The sequence below is a fragment of the Buceros rhinoceros genome, unplaced genomic scaffold (genome assembly GCF_000710305.1).
Source record: "Buceros rhinoceros silvestris isolate BGI_N320 unplaced genomic scaffold, ASM71030v1 scaffold29413, whole genome shotgun sequence".
NCBI classification, from domain to species: Eukaryota; Metazoa; Chordata; class Aves; order Bucerotiformes; family Bucerotidae; genus Buceros; species Buceros rhinoceros.
In genome coordinates, this window is record NW_010402305.1 from 2,409 (window position 1) to 21,576 (window position 19,168).

The 19,168-nt window shown below is 40.0% G+C and overlaps 1 protein-coding gene across 1 annotated transcript in view; it reads left to right on the forward strand.

Moving 5' to 3' along the window:
• RFC3 (replication factor C (activator 1) 3, 38kDa) overlaps positions 1–8,533 on the forward strand; it is a 10,678-nt gene extending 2,145 nt beyond the window's left edge. The window contains exons 3-9 of the mRNA XM_010132602.1: positions 32–99; positions 2,953–3,050; positions 4,590–4,771; positions 5,009–5,145; positions 5,269–5,367; positions 6,391–6,460; positions 8,112–8,533. Coding sequence (XP_010130904.1) covers positions 32–99; positions 2,953–3,050; positions 4,590–4,771; positions 5,009–5,145; positions 5,269–5,367; positions 6,391–6,460; positions 8,112–8,303 — 846 coding nt within the window. The 3' untranslated portion in view covers positions 8,304–8,533. The remainder of the gene's footprint in view (positions 1–31; positions 100–2,952; positions 3,051–4,589; positions 4,772–5,008; positions 5,146–5,268; positions 5,368–6,390; positions 6,461–8,111) is intronic.
• The last annotated feature ends 10,635 nt before the right edge of the window (positions 8,534–19,168 follow it).

The following is a 19,168-nucleotide window of genomic DNA, read 5'->3' on the forward strand; positions in this document are numbered from 1 at the left end:
CTGAAATTTAATATGCTTACTTTCCACGTAGGCACCTTCTAAAAAGAAAATTGAAATTAGCACCATTGCAAGTAATTATCACCTTGAAGTTAACCCAAGGTAAGTGTACAGTAAAAATGCCCCACTTCAAATATAAGCCGCTAGTCATATTACGAGTGGTTTCAACCTGGGTGTATAAGGGCCTCATTGCCCAATGTATTGCCTGAGCAAATTAAATAATGGTTTGTGGGTTTGGACTGCCAGCGGGATCAGGGAGAGGATTTTTAATTGATCAGCTCTAAATGAACTAACATTTGGATTGCTGTGTACTAAAGACAGTAATATTCTTCTTAACTAGCCACATAAGCATGCTGATGCTGACGACTGGGTAACAGAAACAATTCTTGATTCATAGCTCTAACCATTTAAGTTGAAATTGAGAACTTTTATTGGAACCAACACTCACATGTTGTTAGTTCTTTCACAAATAGAAAAATAAAGTGATTTTAAAATAAGCGAGGTTTAACAGTAACTCTCAAAGATTTTAGAGCATGGGAAAGAACATGATCACAAAATACTAGGAATCCTGACATGAGCTAGGTCAGATGTTGATTTAAAGGACAGAAGCTATAATGTACTGTATGTCTTCCTTGACAGTTGCCAAATTGCTGGTGATAGTTCACTGACCCGAAGTAAATACTTGTGTTTACCTGAAACCCTTTAATGTTGCTTTAAATCACGTGATAGTAAATGTCATTGTGCTTTGGGAGGCTTTGGTTATGTTAGCTTTGTTGTCTGGGTTGCAATAAGACAAAATTTACTTCAGAATGCATGTTAGCTTTGCACTTATTGCTAAACCTATTCTCATGTTGCTCTGCATTTTAGAAGCTATTGTCATGTACCACATCTCCTCTAAAAGCTTGTTCTGCAGCTATCTCCGTGTATTGATAAGTGAATATTTGCTTGTATTCTAATACAGACCGAAATAATTAAAGCTGAAACTTTTGTTGGTAATGAGCTCTTTGAGTATGTCATTTTGGTGATCTAAAATGTGTGACCATTCAGTCCTCTGCTGTGATAACCTAATACTACTTCTGTTACTCTCCATAGAGTACTTACATCTTGAAACATATAAAATGTATTTTATTTTAAATATAAAAATCCTGAAAGTGTAGAACTGCTGTATTGATTACTGTATATAATAGTAGTCCTGATCTGTGATTAAGAATTAATATATTGATTCTTGGGTTTTAAGTGATCAAGCAATTGTCATGTTTATGTCTGACCAGACAGTGAACCTAGTTTTGCTGTTTTACAGTCTGTGAAGTATGATTGAATTAATACTGTGAACTCAGATTTATAGAATCGTTCAGGTTGGAAAAGACCTTTAAGATCATTGAGTCCAACCATTAACCTAACATTGCCAAGTCCACCACTAAAGCATGTCCCTAAGCGCATATTTACACACCTATGAAATACCTCCATGTTGTGCACCTTGAGTAATGTGGAATGTGATAAATGGCTCACAGGGAAAGGAAATTAACTTCTGGAAAGGACTTTGCAGACATTGAATTTATTATGGAACTTTATTAGATAGAACTGTTCTATTTCCTTCAAAAGCATTGTCAGCTGATCACTTGATTAGCTTGGGTAGATGATTTAATGTGGGTTCTTCTGAGTAAGTGGGTCGTGAGAGAATAGGAAACAATGAAAATTAAATGTTTGTGTGCTGACTGTCTTTGTTCGTAGTTTTCATGGAATGTTTGGTGTGGTCACATAATATTAAGGAAAATCTTTCACCATGAAATTATAACTGTGTTCCCTGTTACTGCAGAGAATGATTTATATCTAGATAATCACTTCCCATTTCCAAAAACTAGTCTAGCTTGTAAGAAGAACCAACTTTTCTAAGTTTGCTCTTTCTTTTTTTTTTGTTTTTTTTTCTCTCTAATCAAAGGTCTGCTCCCTTGCTGAAGGACAGATCTCTGTAGTCAATGTCTGCGTAGCCTATTCAGCAGATTGTGAACTGTTGAGCTAATATGCTTTTTTTTGTTCTGCTGCCTTCTCCTTGGCAAGAATGGGGAAGGTCTGGTTAAGCAGTGACCAGAACAGGACAGACAGGCTTTTTCATTTGCTTGCCAGTTTGTCAGTGAAGTATTGCAGAGCTGCTGCTGCCTCTGTGAAGGCGATAGTCTGGGGATGCTAAAGAACGTGATGTGGTTTTCCTTTCTTTCTTGGCTTTTTCAGTAATCTAGCTTGCAAGTTGGTCCCCAGTGGTTGTCAAATCTGAGTCACGCTAGCTGAGTTACTAACCTGGGGACTGCAAAACCTGTGCAGTGCTACTGTAGTGGATAGAGAAAAGAGGCAGGAGGAGATCTAGTATTTTCCCTTGTTTTCCTGCCTTCTAAGAGTAAAAAAGCTAACCATCTGTGCTGTAATAGTATGTTGGTATCAATCTTTTACTAGTAACTGTAACTTCAGTGTCTGCCATTCAAACTTATTTTAAGCATATAGGTTGTTCATAACATGACATCTAGTTTTCAGAAGAAAAAAATTATGCATTTACTCAGCCCTTTGAGTCAGGCATCCTATTATGCAGTGAGAAAATTTTTCTTCCCATCATGGTTAAAAGTGTCTTTGCCCAAATTGTAGGTAACAAAAGGTTTAGATTTTTCATACCAGAAAAATAAGTTATATTTTAATGAGTTAATCAAACATTTGACAATGGTTTCACTACTTCCCAATACAGTGCTATTAATCCAGCTGTGCCTGTGTAAGCTTTGGGTTGTTTTTATTATTGGGAAAGTAACTTTCAACAAAGTACATGTGTTGACCTTAATTCTAACCTCAACAGCTTCTGAATTCTTACGGCCCTCTTGTTCAGTCAGTTGACCAAGGGGCTGCTTAGGAGAATATATTTCATATGCAATGTAAAGTTGTCTTAAACCATATTTTTTCAAACTCCTGGTACAGTGATGCAGGCAACAATGACCGTGTAGTAATTCAGGAGCTCTTGAAGACAGTAGCACAATCCCAACAGCTTGAGACAAGTACTCAACGGGATTTTAAAGGTGAGTAAAAATAGTTAAAACCAGTCAAGGTCCTTTTTTAACTCGTTTTTCAGATATTTCAGCAGACTGATTTGTTTGTACATGTATATTGCATGAGGGCACACGTGAACCTTTCCCAGATTAAAACAGCCTCCCATATTTCTTCCACTGTGGAAATATCTTGAGTCACTAAATATGCAGTATAAGGTTGTCTCTTGTATTGGTTTCTTAGGAGGACATGGTGTATTTGAATGACTGTGGCTGGGCAGAGGGAGCTCAAATACCTGGTTTTTTACCTACTCTACCACTGAAATGCACTGAAACGTATTTTAATGATCTGGAGTAGTAGTTGAGTTATGAGCTACTGAAGCTTAATATTGAGTTGAGGGGCAGGATAACCTTATAGCAAACGCTGCTGTGTAAGTTAGGTGTTAGCCGCTTATGTGCAGAGTTCTGTGGAGTGAACTATATTAGGCCAAAAGTTTAGAAGTGTTTGGAAGGACACTGTGTGAGAAAATGAAGACTTTAATTGAGTTTTCCGAGACACAGGTTGCCACAGCTGGCTTCTTTTTGCCTGCCATGACCAAGTTGAAAGCAAAATGAGAACTATATAACAGGAGATTTAAGGAGAGAGGAAATCTTGACAGACTGAGTAGAGCAGAAATTTGTTTAAAATGGTCATAGATTTACTACTTTGTCTTGTTTTCCTCACTGTTCTCAGGAAATACTATATTTCACCTAAGCTCCTAGGCACTGATTGACTCTACCAGTTATTGATGTATATATATCCTTAAAGCTGCAGTCATACCATGCACCTGAAAGTATCTAGTAAGCTGTCTGGTCTCCTTAGGCTGCAAATATAACCAGAAGCGAAATAGGAGAAGAGTAATGGGCTGACTTGTTCTTCCAGGCTGTTTTCACTGGACCATTCAGAGAACTGAAATGAGCCATCTATGAATTGGCTATGGAGGAACTTGCAGAAGGTAGCTGGTCAGGTTAGCTGCTTCATACTAGGTGTCTCCTGATAGTTCTGAAGCATTTTTGAAATATGTTTTTCTTTAAGACCATGGAAAGGCACTGCAGCTACAATAACAAGGCAGCTTTCTACAACTCCTTTGTAGAAGGAAGACTTTGGCTTTTAAATAAAAAATGTATTGAGGGGAGTCTTCAAGGAACTTTTGCTTTTTGATACATCCTTATGCCATAAATTCTTCTGCATTTCTTACTTACTAAATCCTTTAAAAAGTTGCTGTAGTAGTTATCAAAGTGAAAGCTTCTACACCTACATGGATTGTTTCCTGGCTCTGAAGTGCTGTAGGCCCCTCTCTGAAGAAACTGACGTTCCAGGTGAACATAGGGTGTGAGGGAGCAGAAAATTATGCAGTAAAAAAGGTATGCAGATTGTCTTAGTCTCTATTTTCTTGCCTGTGGAAACATGCTGCCTTTTTCTGCCTGTATCATTTATCTTGGTATTGCTTGTATGTCAAACTACTAATTTTCTTAAAGATCTGATATTAATAAAAAAAACTACTAAAAAATACTACTTTTCATCTTTTTTAGTGGTGCTGTTAACAGAGGTTGACAAACTCACTAAAGATGCTCAGCATGCTTTGCGGAGAACAATGGAGAAATACATGGCCACCTGCAGGTTGATCCTGTGCTGCAACTCCATGTCAAAAATTATAGGACCTATTCAGAGCAGATGCCTGGCTGTACGAGTACCTGCTCCCAGCATTGAAGATGTATGTTGAAGCATAAATAAATTATTTAAAACTTCTTACTAGATAAGTTCTTGCTGTGGACTTAAGTATTTTACTTTCACAAAGTGACCTCATTTTACTTTGTGGTGCGTGAATTGTCAAGCATGTCTTATGAAAGACTGGTCCATCTCTGGTCCAGAAATGTTTCAAATGGGAGAATCTGTAGGTGCTCAACTGTTTGCTAAGTGTTGCACTCCCTGCTATCTGTTCTCTGTCTAGATCTGCCACGTCTTGTCCAGTGTGTGTAAGAAAGAAGGCCTGACTCTTCCTCAAGAACTGGCTCAAAGGCTTGCAGAGAAATCTGGCAGGAATCTTCGGAAAGCACTACTTATGTGTGAGTCCTGCAGAGTACAACAGTAAGTCACTGCTAAAAAAGAATGCAAATTATACTGACACATGATCTTGCTTCTGAGGCATGGTTAGAGTATGTGATAATTTGCTTTGATTTAAATTTTTTTAAATATATTTTTATTATGTAGGTATCCTTTTACTGCTGATCAAGACATTCCTGAGATGGACTGGGAAGTTTATTTGAGAGAAACTGCAAATGCCATCGTTGGTCAACAGACACCACAAAGGTAGCTGAATATACTTGCTTGCAGCCATAAATTACGTTTTTGATGTAGTCTTGAACCTAAAAAAGATGGTATATTTAAAAATGTGGCATCTTTTATTTTCATATGTAACTTTCTGGAATTTGTACTGGAGCTGGTACTTGGCAGCCAGTGGAAGTGAACTTTAAAATTACCAGAGGAGGCTGAACAAGCTTCAGGAACTCAAACAATTTTTGGTTTTCCTCTGTTGAAGCTTTCTAATAAAAAGTGAGCATGAGCTTAGTTGCACGTTTTGCTGTCTGTCTGCTTTTTTTTTGGGGGGAGAGTGGTTTTTCTGTCTTGTTTTATTCAAGGATTCTGTTTCATTATCTTTTACAAAGGTGCATTGTGCTAAAGAGCTGGAAATAAGAAATTATCACTTTTTTTTTAAGCACATTAGGAGATGTTCCCTTTATCCATCTCAGTGTCATATACACAGCCTGATCTTTAGTCTGTATTACAGGAGATGTCACTTCAATTCTTGTATTTAATTTAAATGCTTGTAGCCTCTGACATCCTGATATCAAAAGTTGAGAATTGATAACTGTGTCACTTTCTGCTACCTAATCATCTTACACCCTCTTGTAAACAAAGACAGAGAAACAGCATAAAGGAATCTCATGGCTGTAATCCATTTTGTGGTGTCTTCTCACTAATCATAAGCATGAATAATAATTTAGAAATGAAGGGGAATTAAAGGGAGACAAGCCTGAGACAAATTCTAATAGCCTTGTAGCCTCTAGATTAGCTGAGACCATTGTAACTGGAGTATGTGTAACTTATCTTACTGTTTTGAATAAAAGGTGATATTTAGCATTTAAATTAAAACTGACTTGTGCAATGCTTTTGTGTTTAAAATAACACACAAAATGAGAATAAAACCTTTGCTTGGGTTGACTGGCTTTTTTTGTTGTGGTGGTTTTTTTTTTCCTGTAGCATATTTCCAAATAATGAGAACACATCAGCGTGCTTTGGGGACTTCTGACATTTTTGTCGTCTTTCCAACAGGCTTTTAGAGGTCCGTGGTCGGCTTTATGAACTCCTGACACACTGCATTCCTCCTGAGATTATAATGAAGGTAATTCGGCTATCTAGCTCTTCGTGTGTTAACACTATGACAGTCTCAATTTAAGGCTTTTTTTAAAAAAAGAAAACCACACAAAGCATCACAGATCATCCAACTGATGAAAAGCTGTCTCCTTTCTGAATAGACATGAGTGACCGAACGATGCTTTTCTGTTTCTTTCTGCTGGAGTAACCAAAACAGTCCAGGTTATTGCTCTGAAGCAGTAATTAAAGACCTTCTTCCTGCAAACACTGATACATAGCATTCATTTATCATGATCTTCAGTTGATGTACTAAACTGTTTAATTAGGTTCATGCCTTAATATGTTTAACCATGATGGTTGTGATTTGGGTAGACTTTTGGGGTCAGGAAAATTCTGTTTGCTAATTCAGAAAATGTAAATGTCTGGTTAATTGTTGCAGGCTTCCTTGTTCACGCCTCTGGTTCACTAAAACTGCTGTGATCATAGAACAGCAGCATCGTAGCTGACTAAAAGAAAAGGAGAACATGCTTTGTCCCCCAGAAGACTTTTCAGACCAACTTCTGTACCGAAGCATAGATGTATTTTATTGGCTGATTTTGATATATTTTTTTTATTTGTAAAAGTTTTGTTGTTACAAGTTTGATATTTGCTATGCCCTAGTGGAAGGGTTTGCTGAAGGATGCTAGACCAGCAGGCTTCTTCAAAGACAAGTCATCTTGGCATGAAGAAAAGCAAAAGGGTCATGTGTGGTTTTTTTTCATCTTAGGCAGGATGAAAGGATGCCACAGACCAATACAGCAGAGCAAAGATTAGAGCTAATGTTTGTGACTTGCCCTAGGTGTGTTTTTGCCACCCATCATAATTTTTTTGCCATCAGATGTAATTACAAGATAAATTTCTTTTTACATTAACTGACATCTTGTTTCTAACAATTTTGGTAGTTAGAAGTTTCTTTAACCTTCCTTAAGGTAGTGGATCCTGCATTTCCCTGTTTGAGGACTGTTGTCGAACATCCCCTTTTGGTCTAACTTTACCCACTCCCCCTTCATAAACTCAAAATGGTCTAGAGATACTTTTCACTTAATCCTAACTGTTTCAACAGTGGTAGATTTACAATGATTTTATTGCTATCTCAGATCTAAAATAATGCATTTATGGTTTTTGTAATGACTGAAGTATTGTTGTAAAGTATCTTGTGTGTGTCTGCACATACATGTGTACATGAACAGATACAGTTAAATTTTAAATAAGCCCTTTCCTTGGTATTTATTAATGTTTTTACTCTTTGTGCTTGATGCCTTTGAGATAGGAAGTGATTTTAAATCACTTGCTATCTTGGTAAAATTCTTTCCAGGGCCAAGTGCCTGCATGCAGTAGAGGTTACAGTATTTGAAGATGAGGTTTAATTTAAATCATAAGTAGTTCCAGTATATGACTTCCCATCTAAGAACACAATAGATTACATCTATTTTGACACGAGGAATTTGTCTTGGAAGTTCTGAAGAGACGTGGTTCCATGAACCTAGTCTGTCAAATAGATGGTGTAACGATTCTTGAATGTCTCTTCTGTTGGATTCATGAACTAATGGTTATAGCTTGTCTATTTTCAGAGAAGTGAGATTATCCTCTGAAACACATAATTTTCCAAATACTCTCCTGTTTTTTTTGTCCCCTTTTAGGGCCTCCTGACAGAACTTCTAAATAACTGTGATGGACAACTGAAAGGAGAAGTTGCACAGATGGCAGCCTTCTATGAACACCGCCTGCAACTGGGCAGCAAAGCCATTTATCATCTAGAAGCATTTGTTGCAAAATTTATGGCAATTTACAAGAAGTTTATGGAGGATGGGCTAGATGACATGATGTTCTAACTAATACCCGAAGTCATATGCTGAATGTTGTCATGATGCCAGTAATGTGGCAAATGTTGTCTGCTTGTCCATGTGTGATTGCCTGTGGGTCTAGTTCAAAGTCAAATGTTTTATTTTGCTATTACTATAAAATACAATGAACTAAAGGACAATGTTTAGTTTTAGAAACCAGATGGATTGCTTGACAGCCACACATCCATCTTTAGATCCATATGAAACACATTAGCCTTTCAGAAAGACAACAAGTTGCCTTGGAAGGCATACAAGATCATAGTTGCTTTGCAGTATTTGTAAGCTGATGTTAAGAAGAGATAACATAGATGCTGCATGCTTGATCTTTTGATTGTTCAGGGGCAGGGCTGTAAGCAAAACCTGGATTTACCGTGTTGTGGTAAGTTCCAGTTTGAGCATGTGTGTTCCACTTACTGATTTATAGATCTCACTGTCTGGCTCCTCTTCTTTTTTAGCCAAACTGTTTTCTGTGGTGTGCTGACACCAGGATGTTTTCTGACTCTTGTTTGTAAGCAGTTGCATTGAAATTGTGGATGAGCAGTACTTTGGTGTTACTTGTAAATCAGTTTGACAACATATTATGTTTTGTTTAGAAAGAATATACCTGTATAACGCTTGCTGTCTGACACTTTCAGGTTCACCTCAACATACATAATGCTGTTCAGGTAAAGATTATTCTTTTGACTGGTTTAGCCAACCGACTTTTAACAGTTTTTTTTCACCTCTTAAAATATGTGACTTTTTAAAAATAAAAACTTGTAGAAACATGAATAACACATGCTGAACATACTACTTGCCTTGACTGTCTTTCAGAAAGGTGGGATATACACCACCCTTTCCCCCCATCATTCTAGGACTAAAGCCAGCCACTGAAGTTTAAAAATGACCAAACAAACAAGAAGAGAAAGTAAAGAAAAACCAATTCCCTGCCCCCCCCCAATAATAAAAAAACCCAGCCACCACCCCCTATGCCACAAGTCTCTCATGTTACATCTCTATATTATGATATCCTATAACTGACTGATTTCATGGCTTTTGTTACTTCACTCTGTTAATTTAGGCTATTACTAGATATTTAAAGATAAAGTGAATGCTTTATCCCATCCCTAATTTTTTATCAGGGAAGTGTTTAGTATTGAGGATTTTTGTGTCAGAGCTAGTTATGCATTATAGCAGTTTTTTGGAAGCTAGTGCCCTCTAGTAACTGATAGATAAAGAAAGCATCTCACTGGTTATTACTAACTCTGTCAACCCCTTTAAGATCTACAAAAGGCAGCATTACTCCTTAAAAAGGTATTGTGACTGCTGTTCTTGATGACTTGTCCATCCTCTGTGTGGTGGTGATGCACCACTTGCCTTCAGCTTCCTTCAGATTCCTCCATGCTGGTCTGCTTCATGCTGAACCAGTCTTAAACTGAAGAAATCTAGAAGATGGATTTTTTTTTTTTTTTTTCTCCCATCTGATCTTGCCACCCAAATCCATAGTACTGGTAACTTGTCAGAGTGTGAGTGTCTTGACTGTCAGAGATCCTGGAAAACCATTAAATAGTCAGTTGATAGTGGAAATGAGTACTTAAATCCATTACAAGGAAGAGCACAATAATGGTGGAGGGGGTGTAATTGCCACCTGTATAAATTGCCTGCTTTTTCAGGAGCCTGGTCTTACCTACTGATTTTTAAAGCTGAACAATATCATTTGTCTCCTACAAAGTGTAGCATGCGATGACACAGAAGTGCCCGGTCAAAAGATGATGTAATGCTCCCTGCCCACTCCCCTTTTCCCCACCCCCTCAGAAAAAACCCTCCACAGACTATATGTGAGATCAGAGTAATGTATGTAGGGGTTGGTGGAATACAGTTGAAATGCAGAGGGACAGTATTGCTGTGGAGGGTGGAGAGACAGGAGCTGGGTCGTAGGTTTGACGGAGGAGGCAGAGGAGAGGTGTGCTGTTTTAAGAGCTCACCAGCTTTGTCTAGGAGACTGAAACCCCAACATAAATCTCTGTAGGTGGTGTTGCTGCCTCTTGTTGAAGTTTCATTTTTATCATGTTCTACCTTGGATGAATCAACAGCAGTCAAAGATGGAAAAATGGGATAATGATCAGGGACTGCTGATGGAAGAAATCATTGCTGCCAAAAGCCAGCATTTACCCCTGCTGATCCTGCTCCTGCCTGTCTGTCTTTTGCGGTGTACAACACAAATTTGAACACACAGGTGTAGCATCTCCTAGGTCTCTGCACATGTTCTTCCTTCCTGTAGTAATTTTTAAGGCAGCTCATGCCTTAGATGATCAGTAAGTCGCACTTTTTGGGAACACCTTCTCAGAGGCTGATAGCCAGCATGGATGCTGCTTCCCCTCTCTTTTGGGTAGCTGTAGCACTTGCTTAGAGGCAGTGTGGTGCAGAACTGAGTTCCCTGGCTGTGCTGGAGGAAGCAGGGACCAAGTAACCCCCATCCCTCGTGCTGTGTGCTGACGAACGGGGCTGATGGGAATGTATGAGTGGGTGGCTATCAAATAAAAAGGAGTTTCCTGCCGTATTTTCTCCTCCCAAGGCTACCATGTAACCCTTTTACCAGAGAAACTGAACTGGCAAGCAAGGGTCTCCTGGTGTGGGCTGCGGCTTGTGACAACACTGTGCTGGGCCCACGCTGAGCACTGCACTCCTGCTTCACCAATCAGGTGGGAAAGGCAGAGCACACTTTCGAACACTGAATAGCACAGGACCAGCCTCTAGATGATCCATTTCTCCAGCTGATTTCACCTTTTGAGACCTGCTTAGAACTGCTGCTGAACTGCATGCGGAGAGGGTAACCCTTGCTTTCATCCAGCATCACCTCCTGCTAGTTCCAGCTGAAAACTCCAAGCTGCTCTCACCCAGGTGGGACTTAAGCACCAAACAAGTCTAAGAGGTTGCAGAGGAGTCAGCTTCATGCTAGCACAGAAAGCCAGAGGTGAAACCCATTCTCAAAAAAGTGATCAAGAAACTAGGGACAGAACTACTTTCGTTGAAACTTTGCTCTGCAAAGACGAGCTGTGCAAAAGGTGAGTGGTGTGTGCAGAGCTTATTCCCTGTTTCTGAAGTCCAAGAGTTAACTCTTGTAAGAAGCACTATTTTTAAAATTACATTATTTTTAGACATCTGTGGTAAACAACTCTACTTGAGCATTAATCATAATAAGCATATTGTCTGATTGGAAGCTGATTTTTTTTAAGTATTTTGTACAATAAATTCATACGAGCAAAGTTGACATGAGGAATGACTCCTTCTCTACCAAAGAAGTACCCTGATTATCACAGGCTAGAAAGGCGGGTAGATAAGAGTTCATTATCACAAATTTTCCTTCCAGTACAGGGAATTTAAGATTATTACAGTTCATTGATGTAAAATAATAGTTGTGATTTGTCTTGTTGGAGAGATTTCTGCTAAGCAGTCTTTAATCGTTGCTTAACATTTTTTGCTTGCGCTAACAATTAGGGCTGTATGAATTCGTTGTGGTGGATTTCAATCATCGACCCAAACCAAACCCCAGAGCTGTTGTTTGCTGAGCAAAAGTTGTCTTAACAAGATGGTGAAACGTGTGTCTAGTTCTTGAAGTCCAACATACTGCTCTTGATCTTTATTTTTTGTAGGGAGGGAAGGAATGTAAATATGTAAGCATGCAAAAGAAATTAACCTCTGTTGTCAAATGTGCCTCGCAGGCTAATCACCAGTACGTCATGTGAGATGCACATCACAAAATGAACAAGATTAAAGGTTTATCATTAACTTCAATACATTGGGGAACTGACTCAGACTTTTCTCTGTCATCAAAACTGAAATTATTTTCTGCCCAAATTAACTAGGACAACTGGGGCCTAACCCATTTTTTGTTTTGTTTTATTTTAAAGCAGTAGATGCTTTGCTTGTATGAAAAATGAGCAGCCTATTAGCAGTTAAACACTCCTGTTTTCTTCTACAGTTATGTACAGTGTGTGTGCTGAACTTCTGCAACTCTGTTTTAGCAGTCCTGGAGCTAGTAAGAGTTGTCCCATTAGGTGGTATTTTGGTAGGGATGGAGTTGGCATCTCTTAGATAGGATTGAGGCATAACATATATCAAGCAGAAGGAGCCTCAAGTGCATAACTTCACCACTGACACCACTGGCCCATCCGCATTTCTCCTAGCAGAGGTGCTGGGGCAGCCATCACCACCTCTGTTCTGGCACCTCAGAGCTAACCTTCAGCCCCATCCCAAGACATGGGGTAGGTGTCGGTCTTTCACTGTGGATCCTGTCTTTGGAACAAAATGCCATGAGATGTCATCTACACTGCTGGGCAACTGCTAAGGCTGCTGTCCTTTGCTACCTTGCTACTGAAGTGCTGGAAGCATCCTCACTGATATTGGAGTGCTCCATCAAAAGTCAGTCATGGTCCAGTAGCAATGTGTGTGGCTGGCTCAGCAAGGCATAAGCACCCGCAGTTTGGAGCAATGTCTGTTTTGCTATGTCAAGAGAAACCTCTGCCTTTGATACAATGAGGTACTTGATCAGGAACATGTCCCTGACAACTCTTTTAAGTGACTTTCAGCTCTTAATCAAAGTTACAACTTCTTAGTCCCATGTAAGTCGTGCAGTTACTTTTAATCCTTTCTCAGAGACCATTTCACAAAAATTAGTCAATCAATATCATTATTTTTCTACACAGACTTCTCAGTGTTATTCACAGCGTAATTTCATGCCATAACTGCTGGAGTGTAGCTTCCTAGCTCCACCTTGTTCATACTGTCTTCTGTCCCTCTGAGCCATGCCTGTGATGCCCTTGAGATACCTCCTCCTCTTCAGGCCCCCTTCTCTCCTGGTATGTGAAGCTGAAATACCTGAAATTTATTTCCAAGAAGAAAGGTGGTGGAAACAGCAGGAGCTGTTTTGAGAGTGGCTGGGGACAGATAGAAGAGGTCAGCTATCAGAAAGCACTAAGACAAGGCGGGGTGGGGGGGCTTTAGACACTTGAAGGACAACTGTGAAGCAGATGTCTCCCTGCTTGGGGACCATCTGCCTAGGCAGGGATCTACAAATACTCCTTGTAGATGGGGCAACTCCACCCGTTTCAACCAAGGTTCAAGGGCTAGAAGGACAGCAAGAAAAAGAGCCTGTTTGGTATGCGAGAAGACACTTGGGAGAGGAGTCATCTCTGGGTATATCTATGGCTACTGCATGCCCAAAAACAGAAAAAGAAAAGGCAGCTTCTGCATGTTTCCCTGCCCTAAAACCTGAGATCTTCAGGTAGCCTCAGCACTTCTCCTCCTCTCTGAAGCTCCAGGCTGCTGTGGCCATCAAACCACCCTGCTTTCCAGCCACCAATGGCAAGGTCCTCCTGCATGGCACAGTCAATGTTTCCCAACCCAGAGCTGCTGCCTTCTATTCCTTAGGGTTCCAGAGCTCCTTTTTCACGAGGACACCCCAAATTCAGTAGTTGTAATCCTCCAACCAGCCTTATATTTTCCCACTCTTTAACTTCCTTAACATGTCATTTTCTGCCAGTCTGGCACTAGAGTTGCCCCTTTTTGCCCCCAGGCCCCAGCATATACCTGTTCTCCTTCCAGTCTCTTCGGCTGTGGCTAGCAAGCCTTGCCCAGGATAATAGTTCCTCAATAATATTTCCTGTGAAAGACAAGGTCTGCCTCCTGCCTTTGGTGCTGTAGGTTGGAAGGATCCTCTGGTGGTTGTCTTGTCCAATCCTCTGCTCAGAGCAGGTTCAGCCACAATGAGTTGCTCAGAACTCACCAGCTGAGGTTTCAGTATCACTAATAACACAGAATTTACCACACCTCTGGGCAGCCTGTTTCACTGCCCTCGCAAGGAAAACATTTCCTCATTTTCTAATTCCTAAAAATTTCTAATTGGAACCTTCCTTTACGTGGTCGAGCTCGGTCAGGAGATGCCCACTTAGCTATGTTGTCCTTCTGCCATATCTGCTCAACTTTCCACGTGTGAAATGGACTGGAGGGTTCCTGTGTTTGGAAGAGGTTGTACTCCAACACGCAGTAGATCAGCAGGCTGCAGTAGAAGACATTTTCAATTTTTATTTACAAAGATGTGAAGAGACACCTGAATATGGGGATGAAGGGAAAGGGCTGGTGGAAAAAACCAAAAGCTGCTGGTCTTTAACAGAAGGATGCTTGCATTTTACTAGCCAGAACAGTTTTGCAGACAGCGCCCTTGCTGTTCAGGTTCTTTGGCAACTCTGGCATGATTTCCTGTTAAAATACCTCTCTTGGTTATTTTTAACCTCTTTTCAAGCCACTGTACACAGTTATAAAGAGTAGAATTTGGGTATGGGGCAATTGAAGATCGAGAGATGGAGACCTACTGTCCTGCTCCCTCTGTTGGCTGACTCAGTGTTCCCTCAAATAATTTTTCTTGGTTTTGCCTGGGATAATTTACTTTACTGTATTAAATGTGATGCTTTTAGTTGGAAGTCTGCGACAACCAGTGAATGGCACAGTTTCACTATAGCTAAATGTTGCCAATGTGGGCTTTCACTGCAAGCAAGCTGGTGTTCTGTTTTAAACTTGCAATAGTATGTTCATGTCAAGCAATTTTGCCTTCGAATTATGAAGGCAACACTTAGCACAGTCCCGGTCACAATGAGATCTGAAAGGCATGCTGGTAAAGCACATGTTTTGAGAAATCCATGGAATATTTTACGTGCTTTTTACCACTTGGAATCCTTCTGCAAAACATTATTTTCAGTCTTGAGTGAGAAGGAAGGAAAGGAAATCAGGAGCCCCATCAAAGAGAGGAAAGAAAGAAGTCAGAAGGACAAAGCAGACACAGACAGATCCTGGGGGAAGACAGGTATACTCATTAATTATATTTACATTTCAAAGACGAGTTAACTGCGGTGTTCTCAATCATACCCTACACTTGGGTTCCCTGCCACACACCGTGAATAATAAATCCACTTTGGAGGGTAGAGTAAGTGACCCAATAGGCTTCTTCCACTTTTAATTTAATGGGCAGTATTAATTTGAGGGGTCAGTACAAATGCCTATGGTAACAGAAAATTTTAGACCAGTAATTACTAATTAAAACAGAAAGTAAGTTGCTGGCTAAGGCACTTTCAGATAGATCAGAGATAACCTTGCAGGAGCTGATTAACTCAAACAGAAGACCTCCTTAGGTGATAGCTACCAAATGATACTTGGAACAATTTTTAAAATTAAAAAGAATGAGGAAAAAGGATTTATGAAACTCTTGGCTGAATTTTCTCTGGAGAAAGACTTTTGATAGTAAGTGGGATTAGCTGTTTGCCAATTAGCAGACAATTAGAAGACAGACATTTACCCAGTGGGCAAAAATCTTTTATGATAGATTCATACTCATCAAACCTGTTTACGCCAAAGGAGGATAAACAGTGTTGTGTTCACGATGTCTTTGGTCTAGTGATGTGAGCAGCACTGGCTGCTGCTACCATGCCAACTTCACGTGGGCTGTGTGGGATGGGATGTGACAGTGCTTAATGTGGGAAGCACAGAACAGAAGACCCCAAGCTGTGCTCATGGATCCTGGGATGGCTGTAGACAATTTCCCAGGGGACTATGAAAGAAATGAGGAACAGCACAGCAAGTGTCTGTGGAAAAATTGAGAAATCTCTGACACGGGAATTTTTAGGGAGAAAAATGAGATGACATTAGCTTTATTAATATTAGTATTCAAAAAGGTGATCATCCTTGGTAGATCAGAGATAGTGTCAGACACTGGAAGCTTTTCTGAAAGTGTCCCTGCGACAGGTGAAGCCTCAAATGTCCATAAATTCAGAGTGGCAGACACTGTAAAGAAGAGCTGAGCTAGGCTGCTGCTTTTTGTCTTTTTTTTTTTTTTTTTGGTCCCCCAGCTTAACTATGATTTTTTCCACATGGTTTCTACAAAATAGAGATATGTAGGCAGCACTGCTTAGCCAAAAGGCAGAGTGGTGAACTAATCTGTCTGATTTTATTGTTGTTTGTGCTCCTTTTTTCCATCCTCAGAACTTTAAACATTCCTAGGTAGGATCCCTCTCTCCTAACTGAAGCATCTAAGAGCCAGTGTTCAAGGCTGAGCTCTTTAAGCTCCTTCCACAAGCATGGGAAAGAGATGAGCAGGTGCTGAATACGAGCTCTTGAATCTCAACAGCTCCTCAAGGTGTATCTCATGGTTCATTCTCTAAAGGGGCTATTTCTTGCCATTAACTCCACAGGCAATATGGAGCACAAAACAAGACTTACATACAGATCTTCAATCTAGATGCCTAAATGAAGCCGGAAAAATTGTACCCATCTAAAACCCAGTGGAGAACAGCAATGGGCACAAGAGGAAAACAAATTAGGAGCAAGCAGTGCTCAGGAGTGCAGATAATTTCCCTGCTATTTATCCTGATTGAAGGTAGCACCTACCCTGAGGACTACTAAATGCGGGCTGTGATGTAGAAATGAAGGAACGAACTCAGTCCTGGTTTTGCTACTGGTATCCTGATCAAAACGAGAATTTCAAATAGGGCTTATGGCTTTGTAACATTTGTGACAGGCATAACTACGAGGACTACGTGATCCTTCCAATAAAATCCATGTTTTTACTTTCTTTCCCTGCACAGTCAGTGCCCTGTCCTGGGGCAGGTTTGTTTGCAAGAGATTGAATCTACTCTGATCCCAGGAAGCACTCATTGTGAGTGGAAGCCCTCTCGTGTGGAAGCAGGTCTCATCCATGCCTTAGGCATCACCTTGCTGCCCAAAAATAGAGTCTTTGCAGCTTGTTTCATTCAAAACAAGGACATTAACTCCTTGTTGAAGGGGAAGGATGCTTTTTGAGCTGCTAACAGTTGTTCAGAGATCAAAATTCCTTCCGTAGATTAGTACTCTCGAGTGACATGGATCTTGTCTGTGAACACCTGACTCAAAGCAGGCAGACCCTGACCTGGGGTGTCAGCATTGGGAGAAATCTAGTGGTTACTCATGGCACCTGGGGAAGAACTGCAGCTGATGAGCACCTTTAGGGAATTCTGGAGCAGGCTTCCATGAGGATCAGGAGGTTTCAGTTAAAGGAACTGTGTTCATCTCCAGGAGATCTAAATATCGGGTGTGCTTGAGGGCAAGTACTGGCAGCTATGAGCAAAGGCATTTTTGTGGTGCGCTGTGTGGGTTAACAGCCTGCTGATCCGGGGGAAAAGACATGATGGAAAGGCTCAGACCCACAACTGCTGCATAGTGCAACCTGAACCTGCACTGAAAAATACGGAGATGCCATCAAGTCCTTCTGGCAATGGAACAAAGTGTACAAAATGAAGGGAACAGTGTCATCAGAGCTGAAGGGCAGCAACATTTCGTGACTGGAAATTATGTTCTTCACTTGCACAATGATACTAACATTTAGGGGCGTAAAAAAGGAGCACCGCAGAAGCAGTCAGTACAGACAGAGGAGACTGATTAGCCCCTCTAGCTTTGTCACCTGAAAATACAAGATGTACTATGATACCACCAGCATAAACTCCCTGGAAGGAAGTAAAGGAAATGTGATTACAGCTATTACATCCAATTGAATTAAAGCCGTATTAAAAACCCAGGTCACTGTATGGTTCCACGCTGCATTGGAAAACATGATATGCATCTGCTACTGACAGACACGTAAAGAACATGCAGTGGTTTATTTTTCGGAAAACAAGTTTGGTGTCTGATTTGCTGATTAAAAAAACCACACAAACAAAGGCAGGAAGTAAAATGACAGACAGATCTCCCCAGCACATAAATAATGATCAGCAAAGCAGCCATGTTGCCTGTGGGTTGGCTTTTTTTTTTTTCTTTCAAATATTTAATCTACATTGCAACCTTAAGCAAGGTTACTTACCTCCTCAGTTTCTTTATCTACAAAAATTGGATAAGAAATCTGATCTTTGCAAAAGGTGACTCTATAGATAAAAGTATTAGTACTGTGTGCTGATGTTAATAAATATTTTCTCAGTTGACTAGTGGTCACTGGAACTCTTCTTTGTGCTATGCTCATTCACTATACAGATTTACATGAGTTACTAAATTCTTCTGACTTGTCCTAGTTTTGCAGAGAGGGAGAAAGAGCAATCCAGGCTTAAGCATACATGTCAAACTCACTTTCAAAGATATTTTTTGGGAGGCGAGTGTCATGTACTGGCATATATGGAGGCAAATATGTCTTTGCTTTCTTGGCTGTGACTTCTACAAGGCAATGAAAAAGATCTCTAGACTATGACAGTGTCACGAGTTACTCTCTCTGCCGTGAGGGCTCTATACATGTAGTAATTACTACTATACATGTAGTAATTCTCATAAAAGACTGTCTGTCTAGTACAATTAGAAGTACATAGGCTGACAAAGTGAACAGTAATAAAATAGTGCATCTTCCAATTGCCTCCTGTATTTCGTTATATGAGGCGGCAAAGCACAATAAACTGTACAAGAAAAAGTTGCCATGAATGATTATATACTTATAAATCAATAACAAAGACTTTTAATACAAATATAAAAAATAATCCAGGAATCACTTTCCAACTGTATTTTACCTATTTTCATACAACAAAACACAGCCGGCAGCTGTTTATGAAAAGGGGTCAGTAAGCTAAAATATATTGAAATAATAGTTCTAGTGGAAAAAAAATCAATAGAGATGTATTTTAAGAACAAAATCAAAGAAAACTAAGTCAGAGAACCTGAGAGTTTCAAAGAGTCTCCTCCTCATAAGACCCTCTCTTGTTCAAAACAAACCCTAGGCTATAAAAAGCTTCAGGAAAGATTTTCAAAGGCACCGAGCTTTCAAAAGGAAGAAAGCCTCTAAGTATTCTTTGTGCATTTCAATAAGGAAATTTTCC